Below are 22629 nucleotides of genomic sequence, written 5' to 3' on the forward strand. Positions count from 1 at the left end.
GAATTATATCAAAGTAACAGCAGAATTATAAAATAAATTCTTTTTTTTTAGTTGTAGTTGGACTTCATACCTTTATTTTATTTATTTATTTTTTTTCATTTTACAGTGAAATTTATTACTGCTAAGAGATTGCTGGTTGTATTCATGAGTACATCCTCTTTCCTTAGGAAAATCTAAAATAGAACCCACCTTCAGTCAGTTGGTGGAATGGAATTGGAGCAAGGTTCATTGAATGAAAGTAGTGAAGCGTGGTAAAAGGATAACAGAGCCAAATGCTCTCTCATTATCAGCACAGGAAACACACCTGAAATGGGTCAGAATATTTTATTTATTTATTTTTATGTGGTGCTGTGGATCAAACCCAGTGCTTCACACTTGCTAGGCAAGCACTCTACCACTGAGCCACAACCCCAGACCCTAAAATCTTAAAAAATAAAATGCACTTAAAAATATTTTTAGTTGTAGATGGACAAAATAACTTTTTATTTTTTTACATAGTGCTGAGGATCATATTCAGTGGCTCATACATGCTAGGAAAGTGCTCTATCACTAAGCCACCACCCCAGTCCCTAATATGCCATTTTTAAATTGTAACAACTCACCACAGGTATCAATATAATAATATGTTTTTCTATGGTTAATTTCCAGTTTTCCAGTGGGAAAATCCAATCTTGTCCCAGTTTTTCATTTTCATTCATTAATTTGTAAATATATAATTTCTCCAATAAAGAGCACTCTACTTATTAGCTGTCCAGACATTTCTGGGTCCTTATAAGAAAAGCAACAACAAAAATATGGTAAGCAGATTTTACATATAACGGGTATCAAGTTTAAGTTATTTGCTATTTTACAACTTACAGGCCGTTAGTCATCAGAGGTATTAAAACTGTCAACAATAGCATGTGCAAAACTCTGGGTTCAATCCCCAGCACACCACAAAAACAACAAAGAGAAAGAAGAGTGTTAAATAAGGACTCTTTCTAGGTTATTGGGTATTTTAAAGATGAGTAAGTAATTTTTCCTTATCCACCTGCGTCTTCAGTATGTAACTACGTTTAACAATAACGCACTTTACAGCTTTCAAAACAGTTTTTTCATTTGTGCTCCATAATCACATTAGGAAGTGGCAGGCAAAGCAAGTTTATTTCTTTTTTCGGGGTGGGGGGGGGAGCGACTGCGGGGCAAGGGTTACGGACTGAGCCCAAGGGCGCTTTACCATTGAGCTACACCTCCAGCTCTTTTTAAAACTTTATTCATTTATTTTAAATTTTGAGACAGGGACTTGCTAAATTGCTGAGGCTGACCTCATACTTCCAAATAAACTACGCCTGTAATCCTACAGCCTCCCGAGTCGCTGGGATTACAGGCGTATTAACTTCCACTTAATGAAGTGACTCGGCACATCACACAGGTCACGTTTAATCCGCACCTTACCAGCCCATCAAACCCCACCAACTCAAAGCCTAGGAGGGGTTCTGGGGCTGAGCAAACCTGTGCGGGGAATCGCCATCCATCCCCTCCCGCTCAAAGAACCCTGCCCGACACCCCGCAGCGACTCACTGGGACGGTCCCCCAGGGCGGTCAGACGGACCCGGAACTTTTCCCAACAGCCCACGCGGGACACTCCTCGCTGAGACACAGCAGTTACCCAGCAGCCGTAAAGCTACACCGTCGTGCCGCACTTCAAGTAAATCTTCCGTGTCGCTGGTTGACGTCACGCCGGCGACCCCGGATGGTAGCGCAGCTCTGCCTGGCCCCTTCCGTAACCTCTGTTTCGCCCCTTCCGAAACCAGTGGCGAAAAGCCGAGACGACTTCGTGAGTTCTTGCTAACGATTCTCGGCCTAGGCGCTGAGTCGAGTCACGCTGGATCTCGGACAGGGATTGCAAGGACTTTGGAGTGATCAGTGTAAAATCTCACCCTTTCCTACTTGCCAAGAAAACCCTGGACAAGAGTCTTGAATTTTGACGCCCTGTCTCCTCATTCATAAAGGGGGGATAAAAATGTCTCCTAAGGCTATAAAGAAGAAATCTTTGTGAAATATGATAATGATTGGTTTTCATTCACTCGACATTTTCTGAGAACTTTGCCCAAGACTGATGGGGACAGTGACTGCAGTGGCGAAACCTACAAGCAAAGTCCCTTTCATGATGAAATTGACGTTTTAAGAAATCTGCAACTTTTAATAGGATCCGTAAAGAAAACAAAGCAGTTCTGAGGTGAAGTGAATTCCCTAAGCCCTGAGTACAATAACTGTGGTGTCTGTGAAATAGAACTTCCAAACTTCCTCATGCTGAAGACAAGCGCCGAGGAAGCTTAAACTAATATTCTTAGGCTGGCTAAGCACAACCTAGAGCTTGTTTCTATAATCTATATAGAATCTATAATCTATATCCATCCTAATCTTTGTTTCTATAAATTGTAACCATTCTGTAGGACCAGTGGAGAAACATGGTAGTTGCTTCTCCTCGTTTTGATTAAACTGCATAAAATCATTTTTTTCTTTTACATCCTTTGCTTACAGCTTAGGCCGGTAGGTAGCATAATCCAGCCAGCCAGGATCCAGGCCAGGCGGAGTCTCTTGCTTGGCTGCAGGTAACACTTGTTAAGTTGTTGTATGGTAGCAGAGAGGAGAGAATCAGGCTTCTGTTTCGTTTTCTTTTCAGGAGTAGGGGTGAGAGCAGCTCAGCACCTACAGTACCTGAAAACGCCTAGAATGGATATGTCCTTAGTTGTTGATGACAGGCAAGCTGTGACATGTTTTTTAAAACAAGCAGGAAAAGATCTCAACTCAACTGCACTTTTACAGCTTATCACAAGCTTCTCAAACTAACATGACCTTTTTTGTTTGTTTATTTGGAGGGGGGTGATGCAAAAGATGTGTCTTGTCTTTGTTTCCATGTTTGGGAATGACACCATAATCTACTCAGCCTGATGGTTAATTCCATCTTTCTTACCCTCTCATATTCATGTAAGACCATATGTCCTCCAGTTCCAAATGTGGAACAAGCAATCACAGGCATGTGCCACCATATTCCCTGAGAATATATTAAAAATATATTTTTAAAAAAGAAAAGGAAAAAAAAAGGCACTGGATATAGTTGTTGTTGTTGTTGTTTTAAGGCATTCTGCCAGGTGTGGTGCTGCATGCCTGTAATACCAACAATTTGGAAGGGTAGGCAGAATGATTACAAGTTTGAGGCCAGCCTCAGCAATTTAGCAAGGACCTAAACAACTTAAGACTGAAAAAGGACTGAGGATGTGTTAAGAGCTATGGCCTTCTGGGAAACTGAGGTAGAACAAAGACACCCCCCCCCTTTAAAGCCCAATTCTAGCTATCAAGTCAGATATCAAATGCATCACTCAAGAGTAACAGGCATGAGTTTATTGAAGGGACAGGAAAAGAGAAAAGGGACACTCTAGGGATAGAATGGGTCCTCTCAGGGAGGAGAGAGACAGTGTGCCTTTCCTGCACTACAGTTTTATTGGGGATCCCAGAGAAGTTTCCAGAGAGTCCTGTGAGGTTCACCTCTTGACTTTTGACTAACAGGAAGATGACATCAGACTTTCAAATCCCCACTGCCATGACAACTCTAGATCACCTTGGCTCATCTCTACCGGTTCTAATTGGATTCTTAGCCAAAGATTCTTACAGATTTTATGGTTAGAGGGAATTATCCGTACCCCCTGAGTTTCAGGATCTGGTCTGGGTAAAGGGCCACAAAATTTCCACCCTCAGGGTAACTTGGGTTCCTTATCAACATTAACTGGGTCCTGCATTTCTCCTGCAGGTAACACGTAGTTTGCTGAGGAATGTGCCATATCCTGTCTACTTAACCCAGGTAGGGCTGCAGGTAAATAGCTTCTTGGAAAAGAAGCACAGTGGGCCTAATTTATAGAATTATTTCCTTACCCTCATGGTCCCACGACTCATATCTGTTTGTACCCTATCAGATGTACTCAGTGGTAAAGGGCTCCAAGTGCAAAAAAATAAAAATTCAAATTCCTGGACCTCATTCTCAGGGACTCTGAATGTTTCCTATGAGGGTCCTTGAATTTACATTTCCAAAATATCAATGTCATTTTCCACTAGTGTTCCCTTAGTTCAGTTCTTCACAGTCAACTTTTTCTTAAAGCTTTTCCAGTCTTGCTAGGCTCCAATTGACTTAGCTGCTGTCAAAGCGATCTCTTATGGCAATATTATCTTTCTTTTTTTTTAATATTTATTTTTTAGTTGTAGTTGGACACAACATCTTTATCTTTAATTTATTTTTATGTGGTGTTGGAGATCGAACCCACGGCCTTGCCCATGCTAGGCAAGCTCTCTCCCGCTGAGCCAAGCCACAGCCCTGCAATATTATCTTTCAGCTCTGATATTAATAATAATTGCAGGGAGCTACTCCAAATACACGCACCTTTAAGTCCTGATGCACCACGGGGATCTGAAGGGTCACTGTAGTCTGCCATGACTCGTGACCGGGTCTTTTCCCTAGCTCGGGATAATAAGGTGTAGCCCTGGGAGTGGCTCTAGGAGTAGGCAGCACCCAGAAGGGTTGAGCTACACTCACTCATTCCCTGGTAATTCTACTCCTTGCCTCATTTGAATGATTTCTTCCCACTAAAAGGGTTCAGCACTTCCTCTTTCCAAGGACCCCTAAGGTCGGAGGAGCCATCACAGGACCCAAAGAAAAAGGTATTTCTCTGTCTCTGTGTGGTTATTTCGTGCAACCCAGTTCATCTGGAGCAACTTTTGAGTGTTTAGTCATGAAACGCAACAAATAATTTTAAAAAGTGTTTTTTCAGAACTCATTGTTTCTTTCAAATTTATTTTTCTTCTGTTGGTTTTGAGCTGGCTTGCGTAATGTGTTGGAGATCCTTGATTACCTACCTGTTCATACTTAAAGTTGAAAGTTCTGAGTCCCTCTGTAACAGAGCAATTCAGGGATAGATTTTTTTGTTTGTTTTTGGTGTCATAATTTTTCCCCCCAGTACTGGGGATTGAACCTAGGGGTGCTCTACCACCAAGTTACATCCACAGTCTTTCTTTTCTTTTTTTGATACTTCATCTCACTAAGTTAGTGCCTTGGCTGGCTGGCCTTGAACTTGGAATCCTCCTGCCACAGTATCTCCAGCCTCTGGAGGCTGCACCCAAATGGGGGAGACATTTTTAAACTTTTTTTTTGTAATTATAGATGGACAACATGACTTTATTTTATTTACTTTTTTTTTTTTTTTCAATGTGGTACTAAAGATCGGACCCAGTGCCTCATATGTGCCAGGCAAGCACTTTGCCTCTGAGCCACAGTCCCAACCCAAGGGGAGACATTTTTTAAACAAAAGTATTTCCTGGAAAAGATGGTTGATTTGTTTTTCTTAGAGCTACTTCCTTCTCACCTCCCCACCATTTCTCCAATCTATTCCTCCATCTCTAACATCCCTTCTTTTGGTACTATAAATTCTACAGAAAGCCCTCAGCAATGCTTCTCCTCTCCTAGGGTTCCCTTTGATATGATAAGGAGTTAATGCCTTTATGTCCAGGTAGAGTGAACCTGTGAAATTCCTATCCTTTTGCCCTAATATTCCACTCCCATAAAAGCTTTCTGTGCCCTTGATCCCCCAGAAGATGGATATTAGACAGGCCTCATCTCTTCCTCAGAAGCTGGCTTTGAATAAACCTGGTTTTCTACACACTGAATTTTTTTTTTTTTTTTTTTTGTACCGGGGATTGAACTCAGGCGTATTCCACCACTGAGCCACATCCCAGTCCTTTTTTGTATTTATTTAGAGACCAGATCTCAATGAGTTGCTTAGGGCCTCACTAAATTGCTGAGGCTACCTTTGAACTCATGATCCTCCTGCCTCGGCCTCCAGAGCTGCTGGGATTACAGGCGTACACCACTGCACCCAGCCCTTCTAAACACTGAATATTTAGTAGAGCAACAACAACAACATATGTAGAGCCATTCCCAAGTTTGTTGAAAATCAGGAGGGAGAGTAAGTTTGTGGGTGTGTCTCAATTCAGTATTATTGTCACTCAATATTCCTCTTTTAAGTACCCTGTGCCCTCAGATACAAAAACCCTGTTTTACTTTCCCCAGAACAAAAACCCTTCAGCATTAGGTTGGGGAGAGGGAGGGTGGTAAAAGGTTATAACTCATTTCTAAATAAATTTACAATTCTTTTAGATGCTCTTTTTACACCCTACTTCCAGAAAACATTTTATGAGCCTTTTAGAGGGTTCTCTGATACAACAGGATTGCCTATTGGCTTGGCTCCTGACTGGCTTAGCATTGAGCTGATCCAAATGAAAGTCAAAAGCAGGAAACCATGATGGGTCAAAAAAGCTGGGACAGTGAAATATACCCTTGAGCACCATAAAACTGTTACCCTCTGTATCACGGCATGTTGCTTCTCTGCCTTGTGCCCTTTTCAACAGACTGTCATGAGACCCTGATAAAACCACAGAAGCAGACTGTTTGTACATGATGAAATTGTTACTGGGGAAATACCTAAATAAACCCCTCTAGCTTCACTTGTTCTTTTTTTTAATATTTATTTTTTAGAAGTAGCTGGACACAATACCTTTATTTTGTTTATTTATTTTTATGCGGTGCTGAGGATTGAACCCAGGGCCTCTCACATGCTAGACAAGAGCTCTACCACTGAGCCACAATCCCAGCCCCTTCACTTATTCTTAGTCAATTTAACTTTAAAAATGGAATCACACAGCTGGGTGATAGACTAATTTCCCATTAACTTTGCTGTGGATTATCTCTGACCTGTGGGTTATGATGATAATGGTTGCTTAGGCTACTTTTCTAGGGCTTAAGGACCCTTTCACTGAAAACATTGATTCTTCAATTGACCTTGCAGATGTCTGTGTGATTGGGCCAGGATAAAAAGACCTGGCATCTCTGTCTTTGTATTGCATTTGTCCCCTTTGCTGCCCTAACTTTTGGGTCAGCTCTGTATGTAGAGATGACCATTGCCATCAGAGCTGGTGTGTATTTTCTTCTACCCCACTCTTGTGTTTTCTCAGCAGCTGTAACATCCCCCAGTCCTTTCAATCCTATCCTAAGGAGTCACAAGGCCAGGATATTTGCACAGGATTATGGCACTAGCTGTAAGAAAGTAATTCACGTTTGGACAAGTTGACCAATACTGCCTGGTGGTACAAATCTGTGCAAAGAGAAACATCTTTTGGAATGTTACCCCTGGCCAGTGGAAGATTATGACTTTAGCCTATCCCAGAAAATCAATAAAAAGCTTATGTCAGGGCTAGGGTTGTGGCTCAAAGGTAGAACACTTGCTTACACATGTGAGGCACTGGGTTTGATCCTCAGCACCACATAAAAATAAAAGGTATTGTGTCCATCTACAACTAAAAAATTTTTTTTTAAAGTTATGTCTCCCTTCAGTTGAAGCTCCAATGAAAGCCTTGCTTTTGTATGCTACTACTTACTTGGCTCAGTTTAGTTTCTATTGTCACTGAACCAGAAGTTCTTGTCTCTGGTAACACAAATAGCTGAGCCCTTTGCTACTGATTTTACATAACTTTATTTCTATTATTAATTTCCCTTTATCCTTAAGAGTCTATTACTGTTTTTTTTTTTTCGGGGCGGGGGGTGGGTTGCGTACAAGGGATTGAAGTCAACACACTGAGCCACCCCAGCCCTATTTTGTATTTTTATTTAGATAGAGGATCTCACTGAGTTGCTTAGCACCTCGATTTTGCCGAGACTGGCTTTGAACTCACAATCCTCCTGCCTCAGCTCCCAAGCCACTGGGTTTACAAGGAGAGTCTGTTATACTTTAAAAATCCTATTACTGGGCTGGGGATGTGGCTCAAGTGGTAGCACGCTCGCCAGGCATGCATGAGGCACTGGGTTTGATCCTCAGCACCACATAAAAATAAAGATATTGTGTCCACATAAAACTAAAAATTAAATATTAAAAAATCCTATTATTATATGTTTGTTCCCTTGAATAGGGGCTATCATTGAGGGTAGCATTTTTTTTCCTAGGTTAAGTCTTAAGGTATTTCATTAATGTTCCCAGTGTAAATAGTTTTTCCTCAAAATACTTACAGCAGGTAAGTTTTTGTAAATAATAAATTAGCACTATTTTGGTTAAAAAAATTTAAATCCCTTTACAGGAGCTCAGTGATAGAGCATGTGCAAAGCGCTGGGTTTGGGCCCCAGGAGGGGTCAGGGTATCCATTCACTCTCACTTTCAGGGAGTTTCAAGAAAGCAAATGTAGACAACTGCATTTAAGACAACTTTTGGCTGGGTATGGTGGTGCACATCTGTAATCTCAGCTAGAGCAGCAAGAAGATTGCAAGTTCAAGGCTAGTTTAGACAATTAAGTGAGACCTTGTCTCAAAATTAAGCTTTTTTTTTTTTTTGGAAGTTTTTAGAACTTTATTTTATGTACAAAGGCTTACAATGTTCTCTTTCATTGGGTGGTTGTCTTGGGCAATCCATTTGAGGAAGATCACTTAGTCCAACTTAATGAAGCCTATATCCTTCACGTACTGATGAAACACTGCAGGGACAGGTTGGCGCAATATTTCCAGATCAGCCCATGCCAGTTTGAGCATATGCCACAAGAGGGAGAACCCTGGCCAAATTTTCTCAGGTGACTCCAATAGAGCTGTTGGTGACCCATCTTGCTTTTAAGGGTGCAATGAGGCAAAAGGTCAAAATTAAGCTTTTTAAAATGGGGCTAGGGATATAGTTTTTGCCTATCCACGTACAAGGCCCTGGTTCATTTCCCAGTGGAGATAGACAGACAGACAGATAGACAGACACACACACACAGACTTTTTGAGCTAGTGGTAATCCAGACTGATCATTCAAAACATATATCAGGCGTAACACCCTCCTGCTAGGAGCATAAGCTTCAGTGGTCCTTATTGCCTGCATCATACCATTCAGACTCTAGCAAGAGAATCCATATATTCCAGAACAACAGCCCCCATGTATGAGAACAAGCCACAAGGTGCCATGAGACCAAAGAAAGAGACAGATTCATTGCCTGGAATGTAACATTGAGACTCTTGAGCAAGGTGAGAAAGTATTCTGGGATGACAGGTGTCAATTTATGAGAACTGGACACTATGTGCCATGAGACTTGAGGACGACCAATGGGTCCAAATTGCATAGACTGTAATTTATTGGGGACTTACTGGGAGAAACCTGGTTCTAGGGGACAGCAAGACCAGTGGATCCTCATGATTTGGTTCAAAAGGAAGAGGTTAATATAGACAGGACAGAAGTGATTTCATCTAAGTCAAAATATACCTGGTTTAGCTTAAGCTCATATCAAAGATTTCAGGCATGTTCCTGGCACTGACGGCATCAGGGTTTGGGTTGTGTAGCTCTGTGTACTGCTCTAATGGTTTCATCTATTTATAGTATTCCAAGAATCCATGCAGGGAATACAGATCAGGGCTTCTCAAGGGCACTCATGGTGGTTATAACTCGGGATATTGCAGTCAGGTCTGGCTGAATCCCTACATTAAAGTGCTTCATTATCTTTCTAGCATGACCTCTCACAGTTGGTCACTGCTCCTCTATTCCTAGCTTCCTCATGCCCTACTCCTGTTACTATGAACTCTGGCCACAATGAGATGCTTGGAAGTCTTTGGAGCATCCCAAGTCCTTATCATGTTTTCACACCTGTGTTTTGACTGGATCTCCAGCAGAAATACCTTTCTCTCCTGAGGCATACTGTACCTTCCCCAGGGGGTTGGGGAGTACTGGAGATCAAACCCAGGGAGGCTTTATGATTGAGCTACATTCCTAGTCCTTTGTAAAAAAAAAAAAAATGAGACAGGGTTTTGCTAAGTAGCTGAGTGCTGGTATTACAGGTATTTACCACCATGCTTGGCTTTCCATGCCTACATGATGAAAGCTTAGACTTCAATTCCTCAGTGATATCTTTGAAGTCATTGAGGATTTACCCAATCCTCCTCAACACCCATCCCACAAACCCAGCATACTTTGGGGAGGGATCATTTGGGCCCTGAGGGTCACTGCATATTCTTGCTAGGTATGCCAAGAATACAAAGCCTGAACTTCTCTGTATCCGGGTCATTTTTCAGGGTTGTTTGAGATGATAAATTTCAGAGTTGAAGTGCTATCTTCCCCCAAAAAAGAGCGAGCTTGTTACTGTTTAAGTCCTATAACAACAAGATGCACGCATCTATCCAGATCAACCCCTGCCACCTCCATGGAATTTGGGGGCATGGGAAACATACAAACATGAAACTCTGGTTACTACTTTTGCTGTAAACTATCAAGCTGTCTTAGTTGGGTACAGTGGTACACATTGAGAGTCCATGACGGCAAGACTAGTACAGCTTAGTCTGGGCAATTTAGTGAGACCCTAACCCAAAATAAAAATAAAAAGGACAGCTGGGTGGGGTAGCACACACGTACAATTTTAGTGACAAGAGGCTGAGGCAAGAGGATCCCAAATTTGAGGGCAGCTTCAGCAACTTAGCAAGACTCTATCTCAAAATAAAGAAGTAAAAGGACTGGGGATGTAGCTCAGTGTAAAGGGCCTCTGGTTTCAATCCCCAGTACCTTCTTTAAAAAAAAAAAAAAGAAAGAAAAGAAAAGAAAAATGGGCTGAGGAGGTAGCTCAATGCTTGGGTGCTTGCCTAAGAAAGGCCTAGGGTTAAATTTCTACCATTACGAGTGTGTACACACATTGGTCTTCCACCAGGAATATCCTTTTTCCTACTGACCTGAAACTATTCTTATTAGCTTTTATGTAGGTTATAATCCCAGATCCTTTCCCAACAGAAACTTCTTATATTAATAAGTACCTCGCCAGCACAGCTTCATGTTTTATGCACCTGTTTCGCCAACATATTTTACTGGGCTCCATTCCACTTATGTTGTCCCAATTACAGGGAAGAATCAAATGCCTTTCCCTGCTGATACACTTGACACATTTTATTCATTTCACTTCTTCTCTTCACCCAATTACTACTCATCTCTCAGATGTCAATGCCAGTTTCCTTCAAAAAAAATTTTTTTATTTCCAAGATAATTTTTAAAATCCTTGGCCCTATTCTTTTTTTAAAAAAATGTTTTTTAGTTGTAGATGGACACTTACCTTTACTTTATTTATTTATATGCTGCTGAGGATTGAACCCAGTGCCTCACACGTACTAGGCAAGCATTGTACCACTGAGCCACAACCCCAGCTCAATCCTTGACCCTATTTTTTTTTTTTGGCAGAAGGACACAACATTTTTATTTTTATTGTGGTGCTGAGGATCGAACCTCCATCACTGAGCTATGACCATAGCCCTCTTGACCCTATTCTAAAACAAGGTTAGGTCCCTGTTAGGCATTTCTATAGCATGGTGTATTGTTGTTTAGAGGGCTGAGAGAAAATTGTAGCTGACATCATTCTTGTAGCATTTTGACAAGTGACTATGCAAGCAAGAAAGGAGGGATGCAAAAGTCAGGCTGCTTACAAAAGGGTAAGTCCAGGGATTCTCCAGAGAAAAAGAACCAATAGGATATAAAAAGACTGATATTTAAGGAATTGGCTCACTGATTGTGGGGACTGACTCATGTGACTCTACGATAGGCCACTGGGCTGGAAATTTGGGCTTAACAATTGGGTTTGTGAATCTTGAATTCAAATTCCATGTCAGTAGGCTGGAAACTCAGTGTTTCTATGTTGGACTTGAGGATTCATCCCTTCCTCAGGAAACTTCCATCAAATCTTAAGTCTTTCAACTGATTGGATGAGGCCATACACATGTCCATTGATTAAATACCCTCATAGCAACATCTAGACTAGAATTTGAACAAACATATACATATGGCATAGCCAAGTTGGTAAAATAAAATTAAACATTATTCCTATCATATCCTTTACATTGTCATCACTAAGGCCAAAGAAGTAATTTTCAATGAACCAAATTCGATTTGTTGAGGAAGTGTGCTTGGGAACTCATTCGTACAGTTTTCCATTTTCCCAGAAAGTTCAGCATTATCTGTAGGAGATTCCAGAGAGGTTAAAGCATTGGTTCCTGCCACACAACAAATTCCTGGATATATGAGAAAACAGTTATACACATAAAAATATAGATTTACATGGTATACTATACTTATTCTAGTGTGTCTTGCTAAGGAACATGTAGCTTTTTCCTGAAAAAAACCCTGGATGTTCATTTCCACTTCTTTTAAGAAAATGATGTCAGTTTTCCTTAGAGACACTGACTAGGTTCTACTTGAATCCAAGAAGGAGGCATTAGGAATTTAAGGGATGCTATTGGTTCTAGAGAAAGATGTTGAAGCAGTATGTATATGCTTATGTGTATCCTTTACCTGTCAAAATGGACTTTAGTATACTAGACTCCAGTACAGGAGAACAAGAGATGCCTAAAATTGGTACACTAAAAAATAGAATGCGCTGATGTATAGGAATGCATTTGATTTATGGGTGTTGATTTTATATCCTGCTACTTTACTGAATTCATTTATTAGTTCTAGAAGTTTTCTGATAGAATTTTTTAGATCTTCTAAATATAATCATGTCATCAGCAAATAGTGATACTTTGAATTCTTTACCTATTTGTATCCCTTTAATTTCTTTCTTTTGTTTAATTGCGCTGGTTAAGAGTTTCAAGGATGATGTTCAATAGAAATGGTAAAAGAGGACATCCTTGTCTTGTTCTAGTTTTTAGTGGGAATGCTTTCAGTTTTTCTCCATTTTGAATGGTGCTGGCTGTGGCTTTAGCATATATAGCTTTTACAATGTTGAGGTATGTTCCTACTATCCCTATTTTTTCTAGTGTTTTGAACATGAAGGTATGCTGTACTTTGTCAAATGCTTTTTCTGCATTTATTGAGATGATCATATGATTCCGGTTTTTAAGTCTTTAATATGATGAATTATGTTTATTGATTTCCATATATTGAAATAACCCTGCATCCCTGGGATGAATCCCACTTAATCATGCTGCACTGTTTTTTTTTTTTTTTAATATTTATTTATTTAGTTTTAGGTGGACACAAATCTTTTTTTTATGTTTATGTGGTGTTGAAGATCAAACCCAGGCGAGTGTGCTACCGCTTGAGCCACATTCCCAGCCCTGCACTATCTTTTTGATATGTTTTTGTATTCGATTTGCTAGAATTTTGTTGAGAATTTTTGCATCTATGTTCATTAGAGATATTGGTCTGAAGTTTTCTTTCCTTGATGTGTCTTTGTCTGGTTTTGGTATCAGGGTGATATCAGCCTCAGAATGAGTTTGGAAGGGTTCACTCATTTTCTATTTCCTGGAATACTTTTGAGTATTGGTGTTAATTCTTCTTTGAAAATCTTGTAGAACTTGGTGAGAATCCATCTGGTCCTGAGCTTTTCTTGGTTAGTAGGCTTTTGATGGCATTTTCTATTTCAGTATTTGAAATTGATCTGTTTAAAGCATATGTGACCTCTTCATTCAGTTTGGGTTGGTCATATGCCTCTAGAAATTTGTTGATGTCTTCAATATTTTCTATTTTAGTAAAAATTTTCTAAAAAGTTTCTAATTATCTTCTGTATTTCAGACATGTCCATTGTGATATTTCCTTCTTCATCTTGTATTTTAGTAATTTTTCTTTTTCTCTTTGTTAGCATGGCACAGGGTTTATCTATTTTATTTATCTTTTTGTCCTTTTTTTTCAAATTGTTTCGATTTCATTAATTTCAGCTCTGATTTTAATTATTTCCTGCTTTCTATGCTTTGGGTGTTGATTTGTTCTTTTTCTAGGGCTTTGAGATGGAGTGTTAAGTCATTTATTTGTTGACTTTTTATTCTTTTTTAGTGCAATAAACTTTCCTGTTAGTACTGCGTTCATAGTGTCCCAGAGATTTTGATATGTTGTATTAGTGTTCTCATTTACCTCTAAGAATTTTTTATTTCATCCTTGATTTCTTCTATTATCGTTTCATCATTCAATTGTGTTTTTTAGTCTCCATTTGTTACAGTAGCTTCTATTTTTTATTTAATCATTGATTTCTAATTTCATTCCATTGTGGTCTGATAGATTGCAGGGTATTATCTCTGTTGTGGCATAATATATAATCTATATTAGGAAAGGAGCCATGTGCTGCTGAGAAGAAAGTATATTTGCACATTGATGAATGAAATATTCCATATATGTCTAAAGTTATTGTTTTCTTTAGTTTATAGTTTCCTTATTAACTTTTTGTTTAAAAGATCTGTCCAATAGTGAGAGAGGTGTGTAAAGTCAGCCAGTATTATTGTATTGTGATCTATTTGATTCTTGAAATTGAGAGGGGTTAGTTTGATGAACTTAGATGCTCTATTGTTTGGGGCATAAATATTTATAATTGTTATGTCCTGCTATATATACTTCCCTTGAGAAGTATGAAATGTCCTTCTTTGTCTCTTCTGATCAACTTTAGTTTGAAGTCTATTTTATCTGAAAGTGGAATGGAAACCCCTGCTTATTTATGCAATTCATGAGTGATAAATTTTTCCCCATCATTTTGCTGGGCCTTGCTTTTTAATCCAATGTATCATCTGTGTTTTGATTGATGAGTTTAGGGCTGTTAACATTCAAGGTTATTGTTGAGATGATTTGTATTCCTTGTCACTTTGATTTATTTCTGGTTTTTGTTTTGTCTTAGTTTCTCATTTGATTGAGTGTCCCTTTAGTGTAGATCCTCCCTTTGCTGGTTTTCACATTTTTTTTCACGTCATCCTCATGGAAAATTTTGTTCAGAATGCTCTGTAGTATAGGCTTTTTAGTTGTGAATTCTTTTAATTTCTGTTTATCATGAATGATTTTAATTTCATCTTCAAATCTGAACCTTAATTTTGCTGAACATAAAATTCTTGGTTGGCATCCGTTTATTCTTTAGGGCTTGAAATATATTATTCCAGAACCTCCTAGTTTTGTGGGTCTGGGTTGAGAAATCAATTGAGATCCGAATTGGTTTTCCCTTATATGTAATTTGATTTTTTTTTTCTCTCACAGCCTTTATGGTTTTATCTTTAGTCTGTTAGTCATTCTCATTATAATGTGTCTTGGTGTGGTTCTAATGTAATTTTGTACATTTGGGGTCCTGTAAGCCTCTTGTATTTTATTTTCCATTCCATTCTTTAGGTTTGGGAAATTTTCTGCTATATTATTGAAAAGATTGTGCATTCCTTTGGTTCATATCTATTCCGGTAACTTAAATTTGGTTTTTCATGTTATCCCATAATTTTTGGATGTTCTGTTCATGGTTTCTTACCATCTTCTCCGTATGTTCAACTCTGCTTTCAAGATTATATATTTTGTCTTCATTGTCTGAGGGTCTGTTGGTTATGCTTTCTACTGAATTTACAGTTTGGTTTACTTATTCCTTCATTCCAAAGATTTCTGCTTGGTTTTGTTTTGAATGATCTTTTTATTGAAGTGGTCTTTCACTTCCTGTATTTTTTCTTTGACTTCACTCCTTATACTATCCTTTACTTCAGATATCAATTTAACTATATGCAATCTGAACTCCTTCTTGGACATTTCTTCTGCTGTGTTATCAGTGGCTTCTGTTGTTGAAGCATCTTGGTTTGTTTGGGGCACTTTATTCCCTTGTTTTTTTTTCATGTTGTAGTGTTTTCCTATCTAAAAGTATGGATCTAAGGCAGGATTAATTATACCCTGTAGACCTATAGTGTCTCTGAAGGTTTCCAGCGCCTTGCCTTTATATACCCTTAAACCTAATAGCTCCCACTGAGGCATCTACTGCTTTCTCACATTAAACCAAAATGATGAGTTCAATAACTAACTATAGTACAAACAGAATATATGTTAAAATGATTTACAATTCCAAATGTTGGATGAGAGAACAGAGGTAGTGTAGTATGCAATATTAGCAAGGGAAGAAGAGAGAAGCTAGAAGTAAAAATTCACAGGAAGAGTGAAGAGGAGCCAACAGAGATTGGCTGTTGGCTGGAGAAAAGTTTGGGGAAAAAAATCCAAGAAAACAGACAAGTGAGAGGAAGAATAAGAACAAAGAAAAAATTAAAGACATAAGAATACAACAAAAGGGCTAGGGATGTGGCTCAAGTGGTAGCGCGCTCGCCTGGCATGCGTGCGGCCCGCGTTTGATCCTCAGCACCACATACCAACAAAGATGTTGAGTCCGCCGAGAACTAAAAAATAAATATTAAAAAAAAAAAAGAATACAACAAAAATGCAAAACATCATTCATATATCATTGTCCTCCACACACTGATGCATAAAATACATCCTGTTCTAAATATGGTAGAGAGATTATGTGAATCAAAAAATAAATCTTTCTATAAAGTCAAACTGTCTCTGTCACTGTTCAACAGTTTCTCAGCCCTGTCTCTGATGTCTCTCAGGATCACCAAACCCAGATCAGCCCTCGCAAACCCAGTCTCTATCCCACTGATCTGGGCTTCAGATACCTCAGGTTCGGCCATGCTGCAGTCCCAAGATCTCAATGTTGCTCCTACTTGCAGAGAGACCACCAGGGATACATTCAGGCAAAGATGCAAGACAAGGGCCACCAGCACCCTCAGCAGGAAGACCCCAGCTTCTGGTGATAAATCTGCTGGTACCCAGGCTCCAGGCCCTGGCTAGTGTTCCAATATGGATGCAGCCATGTGCAACCAAACCTGGAGTCTCTCCGAAGCAGTTCTCTAGGCTATGGTAGCAACGGTAGTGGTGGTGGTTGTTGGTAGCAGGCAGTGGCTCAGCAGTAGTAGTGGCTGCAACTGCAGCTGTGGGAGTAGCGTCACGAGGTGATATCTGGGGTCAGCAACAATGTTGGCTTCAGTTGTATCTGGGTCACTAGTTTTTTCTGTGGCAGCAGCACCCAGAAAGAAGACCTCCAGGCGACCTCAGGCTGGCAGCAGCAGAATCAGATGCAGCAGCAATGGCGGTAGCAGTGTGGTGGCAGTTGGTTGAACTGTTATTATTACTTTTTAAAGTTAGATAGTCCTTTTTTAATTTTTTCTTTATTTTTATGTGGTGCTGAGAATCAAACCTAAGGCCTCACACATGTGAGGCAATCACTCTACCACTGAGCCACAACCCCAGCCCTGTTATTATTTATGAGGTGGGGCACTGGTGTCTTAAAAATAGATCTTTTTTTTTTATAATAGTTTATAGCAGTAGTTTCATAGCAGAATTTTCTGTGCCCTCTGCCCCCATATAACCCTCCCCATTATCAATATCCCTTACTAGTGTGACACATTTGCTAAAATATATTATAGTATCATGCACAGTATGGTTTCAATACCCTCTTCTTCCACCTACTCATCCTCCCTTCTCCACTAACCTACAGCAACCACTTATTTTTATTGTCTCCCTAGTTTTGCTTTTTCTTAAATATTATATAGTCAGAATCATGGAGTATGTAGCATTTTCAGACTAGCTTCTTTGACTTTCTAATATGCATATGTTTCTTCCATGTAATTTCATTTTTAGATAGCTCATGTCTTTTTAGCACTACATAGTATTCCACTGGATGTACGATATGTTATGTATTTATTGCCTTAATTATAAAATTACTTGCCTAACACTTATACACAGAGAATCTAAGCCCTCTCATCTCCCTAGTGTTTCCAAAGAACCTGCCATACAATAGTGCTTAATTAATATTGCATTTCTAATTATTTCCCTTTCCTACTCTGCCAGAAGTTTGATCTAGTTCATAAGAGATGGCCTATTTATTGAAATGCCTGGATCAGAGAAATAACATCTTAACAGCTGGTGCCAAGTATGGAGCCAGGAGGTTGTCTTCATGGTTTTTTCATCACTCATTAACTAAATATCACTATTTTTAAAAAGCACACACATGCACACACATATGTAAACATCCTTATTACATATATTTGTCACCAAGAAATCACCAAGAAGTCACAAAAAAGTAGGCTTATTTGAGTTCACAATGTAGATCCTGGGGAAACACATTATCTTCTCTGCAGTTTACTTATATAAATTCAAAGTAGTTAAATAACACTTGAAACCAAGTTGGTAAAGAAAAAAAAATTGTGATTTAATTCAAACTTCAGAACTTGTAAAATAAAAAGCCATGATGGAGAAATATCAAGAAATTTGTAAGGGGGAGGGAAAAGAGGGGGATCATGAATTAAAATTGATTTCCATGCACATGAGTTTGTTAGCATGAACCCAAATACTACTATGTATAACAATAAAGCTCTAAAAAAACTGTAGAAACACCAAATGGTCACAGTATTGTTTTCCTTTATAAAAGCATTTCAATAAAACAAAATTTAAAAACTATGGAAAACAAAGTCAATCAGAGATTTTGGTTTAATACTTTCCCTGAGTCTTCTTATTTTTGAAAATCAAATTTAAGTAAGGCCATTTCAAAAGTGACCCACAGGTCTCACCTCCTCCATGCTTCCATGGGGAATGCATTTAAGACAAGAGGCTACACGTGCTGGAATGGTCCCAGGGCTTTGAAATGCCAGTTTGCCTGTGTCACTGTCACAGGGTTCAGATGCTACCAACATATTAAAGTTCTACAACATTTTATCTCGACCTGACATAATAAAACACATGGGACTATAGAGCAAGGGCAGACAAACAATTTTAGTTATTAATAAATATTAAATTTCTAAATGGATTTGGACACTATATACACCAAATGATGGTAACACAGAAACTTGTTTATGTTTTAAAAATCTTATATAAACAGGAGTTGGCAAGCAAATCATCTCAATCTTCTAAATATGAGTTATAAGAAAAAAACAAAGTAGAAAAAAGTAACTGTAAGTTGATGCTTGTGTATGGGTAGTCTAAATCCAAAAAAGTAATCTTCTCTTTCATCATTAAACAAAATTGGCCCCTACTATGTTTCTATTTGATCACTTAATTCATCATATGTATATGGATACATATATATGCCTGTAATCCCAGCGGCTTGGAAAGCTGAGATAGGAGGATCGGAAGTTCAAGGCCAGGCTTAGCAATTCAGAGAGGCCCTAATCAACTCTTTGACACCCTGCCTCAAAATAGAAATATAAAATAGAAAATAAAAAGGGGGTTGTGGCTCAGTGGTTAAGTGCTCCTGGGTTCAATCCCTAGTATCCCTCTCCGCCAAGTTCAGTGAACTTTTAAAAATTATTGTTTTTTTTTCAAAATGTACTAAGTTACTTGCTGGGATTATATTGTTAGGGCACTAAATATTATGGATAATATTTTCTAGTCAAATGTAGAATTTTTTCCCACACATTTTTACAAACATTCTTGAGGGATCTCAGAGAGATGGCAAGGATCTGCCAACTCGTATATCTCCCTCCATCATAATGAAATCTCAGTTGCAAACTAATTTTAAAAAGGTTAATAACCATTCGCTTTTCAAAAGCTAATGATTGTGAACTATCTTAAAATTTAGGAGTGAACTGATGGCTCTACGTACCAGAAGTCTTGACACTTATTCATATTCCTATCAACTCTTAATAATTATAAGTACCTCTTTGTATAGGAGGGGATACTGTTTTTATTTATTTTTTTCCCAAAGAGATGTCTAAAGTTAGAGAAGCCAAGGTTGTAACTACAGCCAGAACTGTAGAGGCTAGACAACTATGGGGTATGATGGATTCAAACTTGGTATGAAATGTTATTAACTCACTTGTCCTGCTCGAATCACAGCTCCTATCTTAGTTTAACCTCTCACTAACCCTTGAAGCATGGACTTGGCGAATGCCACTTACCACCTGCCTTCTCTGCAGGTAGAAAAGGCTAGCCAATGCCTTTTAGAAAAGAATACCACATGTTGTACAATATGCAATTAGCAAGGTTCAATTATAGCACTTTGGTACCCTTTACAGGAAAAAAAAAAAAACTCTCAAAACATATAAAGGAAAACACAAGCATGTGGCATTATATATTTTACCAACTGAGAAAAACAGTAAGGTGTAACCACTTCACTCCTTGACCAATTTTCAGCAACATATCTGCCCCTTCCCGCTACCATTCCAGTTCCACGGGGTATTTTCCAGTGAGACAAGCTGTACAATGACCATCCTTTTCAAAACATTCCAAACCATTTCCATTTTCTTGAATCATAATATCATTCTTTTTCTCTTTCTGTTTTTTAAATTTTATTCCTTCTTGTACAGATGAAACGAGTCCTTCTACTGACAGATATACCACACTGTTTGCTCCTATAGGAGGAAAGAGGGAAAAATGAAAAGGTCATGAGACTCTCTTTAAAAAGGAGGAAATATTTCAACAGAGGATAGTTATAAACAGCACAATTTAAGCCAGGCTTAAAAATTTTCCTTTCTTGAAAAGAAAGGGGGAAACGAATTCAAAATACAGATCATTTATTTTTATAATTTCCATAGGAACTAGAGGATAACAATTTAAAACAGCAGGAATACTTCAGGACTAGAAGGCTTGAGGAATAATTTCAATAATTTCTGGAGCCCCCCCACCCCACGCCAGGCCCTCCAGAGCTAGGAAGTGAACACATCCCTGTTTGGCCTCAAATTAAAGTTCAAAAGTCATTCATCTTTTATTTTTAATCTACAAGATGGGTGAAACAAACACCCAAACATCACTTAACTGTAATTTATAATACAGATACCACATGCAGTATAGTTTCTGGCAAAGAGAGTGGTCACAATATGGTATCCATCAGGATAATATTTAAAATATTTAACCCATAAGGCAAAGGCGGGACCAGCCCAATGAAATGCCTGCCATAACTAGTATGAGGTACCAAGGTACAATGACTGGACATCATATGGAACTAAAATGGTTTAGATATCTCCTGATTTTGAAAGAAACATGTCTAATGGAGGATAATAGATTTCCATGTCTGCTTATCTCATTATTAAAAATAAGCTTACATAGTAGCTTTTTACTTTTTGATTTGTATCCACATCCAAATTATTCTGTTAAAATACACAATAAAATTCTTCTTTTCCTTGTGATTTGACCTTGGGATCAGATCTGATGATTATAGTTTTCTCTCATTTTTCTCGGTATCTGAACTTTGGGAGTCTCTGGCTAATATGATTGCTATTCCTTCTACCTACAAACCCATTCTTCCTTCCCTGGCCTCACCTTGGCCTACTTCTCCAAAAGCATTTACCATGGGGTCTACAAAGCCCACCACTCTCACTGTTCAAAACAGCATTCACTATCTGTTTAACATGTATGATATAATCACTGTTCTTAACATATTGAACACTGATATTAAATGTTACCAACATATTCAACTTAATTTTCATTAAATGTATAAAACCCAACAAGTTTTGGGTTCTCTTTTCATAAACAAAGTCTACAGAAATTTTAATACCTACCTAAATATTCTGCAAGACGATCAAATTCTGGTTTATTGGCAATAAGCTCTTCTTTTGTGGGAATGTTGATTCCCATGAAGCATGGGTATCTAATTGGTGGGGAAGCTACTCGAATGTGTACCTTGGAAAGAAAGCATTTCATATACCCAAAGTTAGAATAACTACACAAATTTCTCTCACTAATCAAATCCAAAATAAAGTTGTTTTCTAACACATGTAGTAATGACATGGTAATAAGGAAAACTATAAAATTTGTTTCATTGAATATATTTTTTCTCATGCCACTGATTAATAAGGAATCCTTTTTCAGATCTCTGACTTCTCATTTAATGACTATTTTCCTAGAACTACTGTTATTTTCCTTTTAATACCTGAATAGTACTTTTGCCTACCTCTTAAAATATTAAAAAGAAAGATATGATCTACCAGATAATAACAAAGCCCTTACTATGGAACAGAGCTAATTCTGTCTATTATTTTTTGCCTTTTATTAGGTCTATTTATGTAGCCATATTCAGTGTCCCCTTTTTTCGTTAAAACTTTCTTTTTTCTTGGTACTCGGGATTAACTCAGGAACACTCAATCACTGAGCCACATCCCCAGCCCTATTTTGTATTTTATTTAGAGACAAGGTCTCACTGAGTTGTTTAGTGCCTCGCTTTTACTGAATCTGCTTTGAATTTGTGATCTTTCTGCCTCAGCCTCCCAAGCTGCGTGCACCACCATGCCTGCCAAAAACTTTCTTTTTCTTAATTTTATTTTTTTGGATTTTAGTATAGGGAATTGAATCAGGTGCTCTACCACTAAGCTACATCCCCAACTCTTTTTGTTTTTTTTTTATTTTGAGACAGGGGGACTCAGAAAGCTGCTCAGGCTGGCCTAGATTTGTGATCCTCTTTCCTTAGCCGCCTGAGTAGCTGGGATTACAGGTGTGCATCACTGAACCCAGATCTTCACATAGTTGGTTTTTTTTTTTTTTTTTTTTTTTGGTGGCACTGGGGATTGAACCCAGGGCCTTGTACATGCAAGGCAAGCAACTTACCATCTGAGCTATTTCCCAGCCCCACTCTTCACATAGTTTTAATGGCTGCATATGTCATCATCCTGATCACTTTACTATTCTCCTACTGGCAGATACTTGAGCCATTTCCAGATTTTTTTTTTTTTGGTCTATTCTTTTTTACTACTGTAACAGACTTGTATTTACTTTATACCTTTGCTTGTACTACATAATTTTCCTAGAACTTTGAAGAATATCATAATTATTACCAGTCATAAAGGCTGAAAAATCATAA

At 38.5% G+C, this 22629-nt stretch overlaps 3 protein-coding genes and 1 pseudogene across 4 annotated transcripts in view; 1 reads left to right on the top strand and 3 right to left on the bottom strand.

Annotated features, from left to right (window-relative positions):
* Positions 1 to 1691, bottom strand: part of Aasdh (aminoadipate-semialdehyde dehydrogenase) — a 30368-nt gene extending 28677 nt beyond the window's left edge. For both annotated transcript variants that reach the window (XR_009228856.1, XM_046466101.2), the window contains exons 1-2: positions 1561 to 1691; positions 603 to 768 (exon numbers count right to left, since the gene is read on the bottom strand). The gene's annotated coding sequence lies outside the window, so the exon portion shown is untranslated. The remainder of the gene's footprint in view (positions 1 to 602; positions 769 to 1560) is intronic.
* A 38-nt stretch (positions 1692 to 1729) lies between these two features.
* Positions 1730 to 22629, top strand: part of Paics (phosphoribosylaminoimidazole carboxylase and phosphoribosylaminoimidazolesuccinocarboxamide synthase) — a 74197-nt gene continuing 53297 nt past the window's right edge. Inside the window, exons 1-2 of the mRNA XM_058586493.1 lie at positions 1730 to 2218; positions 3791 to 3841. The gene's annotated coding sequence lies outside the window, so the exon portion shown is untranslated. The remainder of the gene's footprint in view (positions 2219 to 3790; positions 3842 to 22629) is intronic.
* LOC124108500 (small ribosomal subunit protein uS14-like) lies at positions 8498 to 8667 on the bottom strand (annotated as a pseudogene).
* The window catches only part of Ppat (phosphoribosyl pyrophosphate amidotransferase), a 42790-nt gene continuing 38026 nt past the window's right edge, over positions 17866 to 22629 (bottom strand). Inside the window, exons 10-11 of the mRNA XM_046466824.2 lie at positions 21335 to 21455; positions 17866 to 20188 (exon numbers count right to left, since the gene is read on the bottom strand). Of these exons, the coding sequence (XP_046322780.1) occupies positions 19992 to 20188; positions 21335 to 21455 (318 nt within the window). The 3' untranslated portion in view covers positions 17866 to 19991. The remainder of the gene's footprint in view (positions 20189 to 21334; positions 21456 to 22629) is intronic.

Source organism: Marmota monax, unplaced genomic scaffold (genome assembly GCF_021218885.2).
Source record: "Marmota monax isolate L192 unplaced genomic scaffold, Marmota_monax_Labrador192_F-V1.1 WCK01_AAM20220418_F8-fsc00025, whole genome shotgun sequence".
NCBI classification, from domain to species: domain Eukaryota; kingdom Metazoa; phylum Chordata; class Mammalia; order Rodentia; family Sciuridae; genus Marmota; species Marmota monax.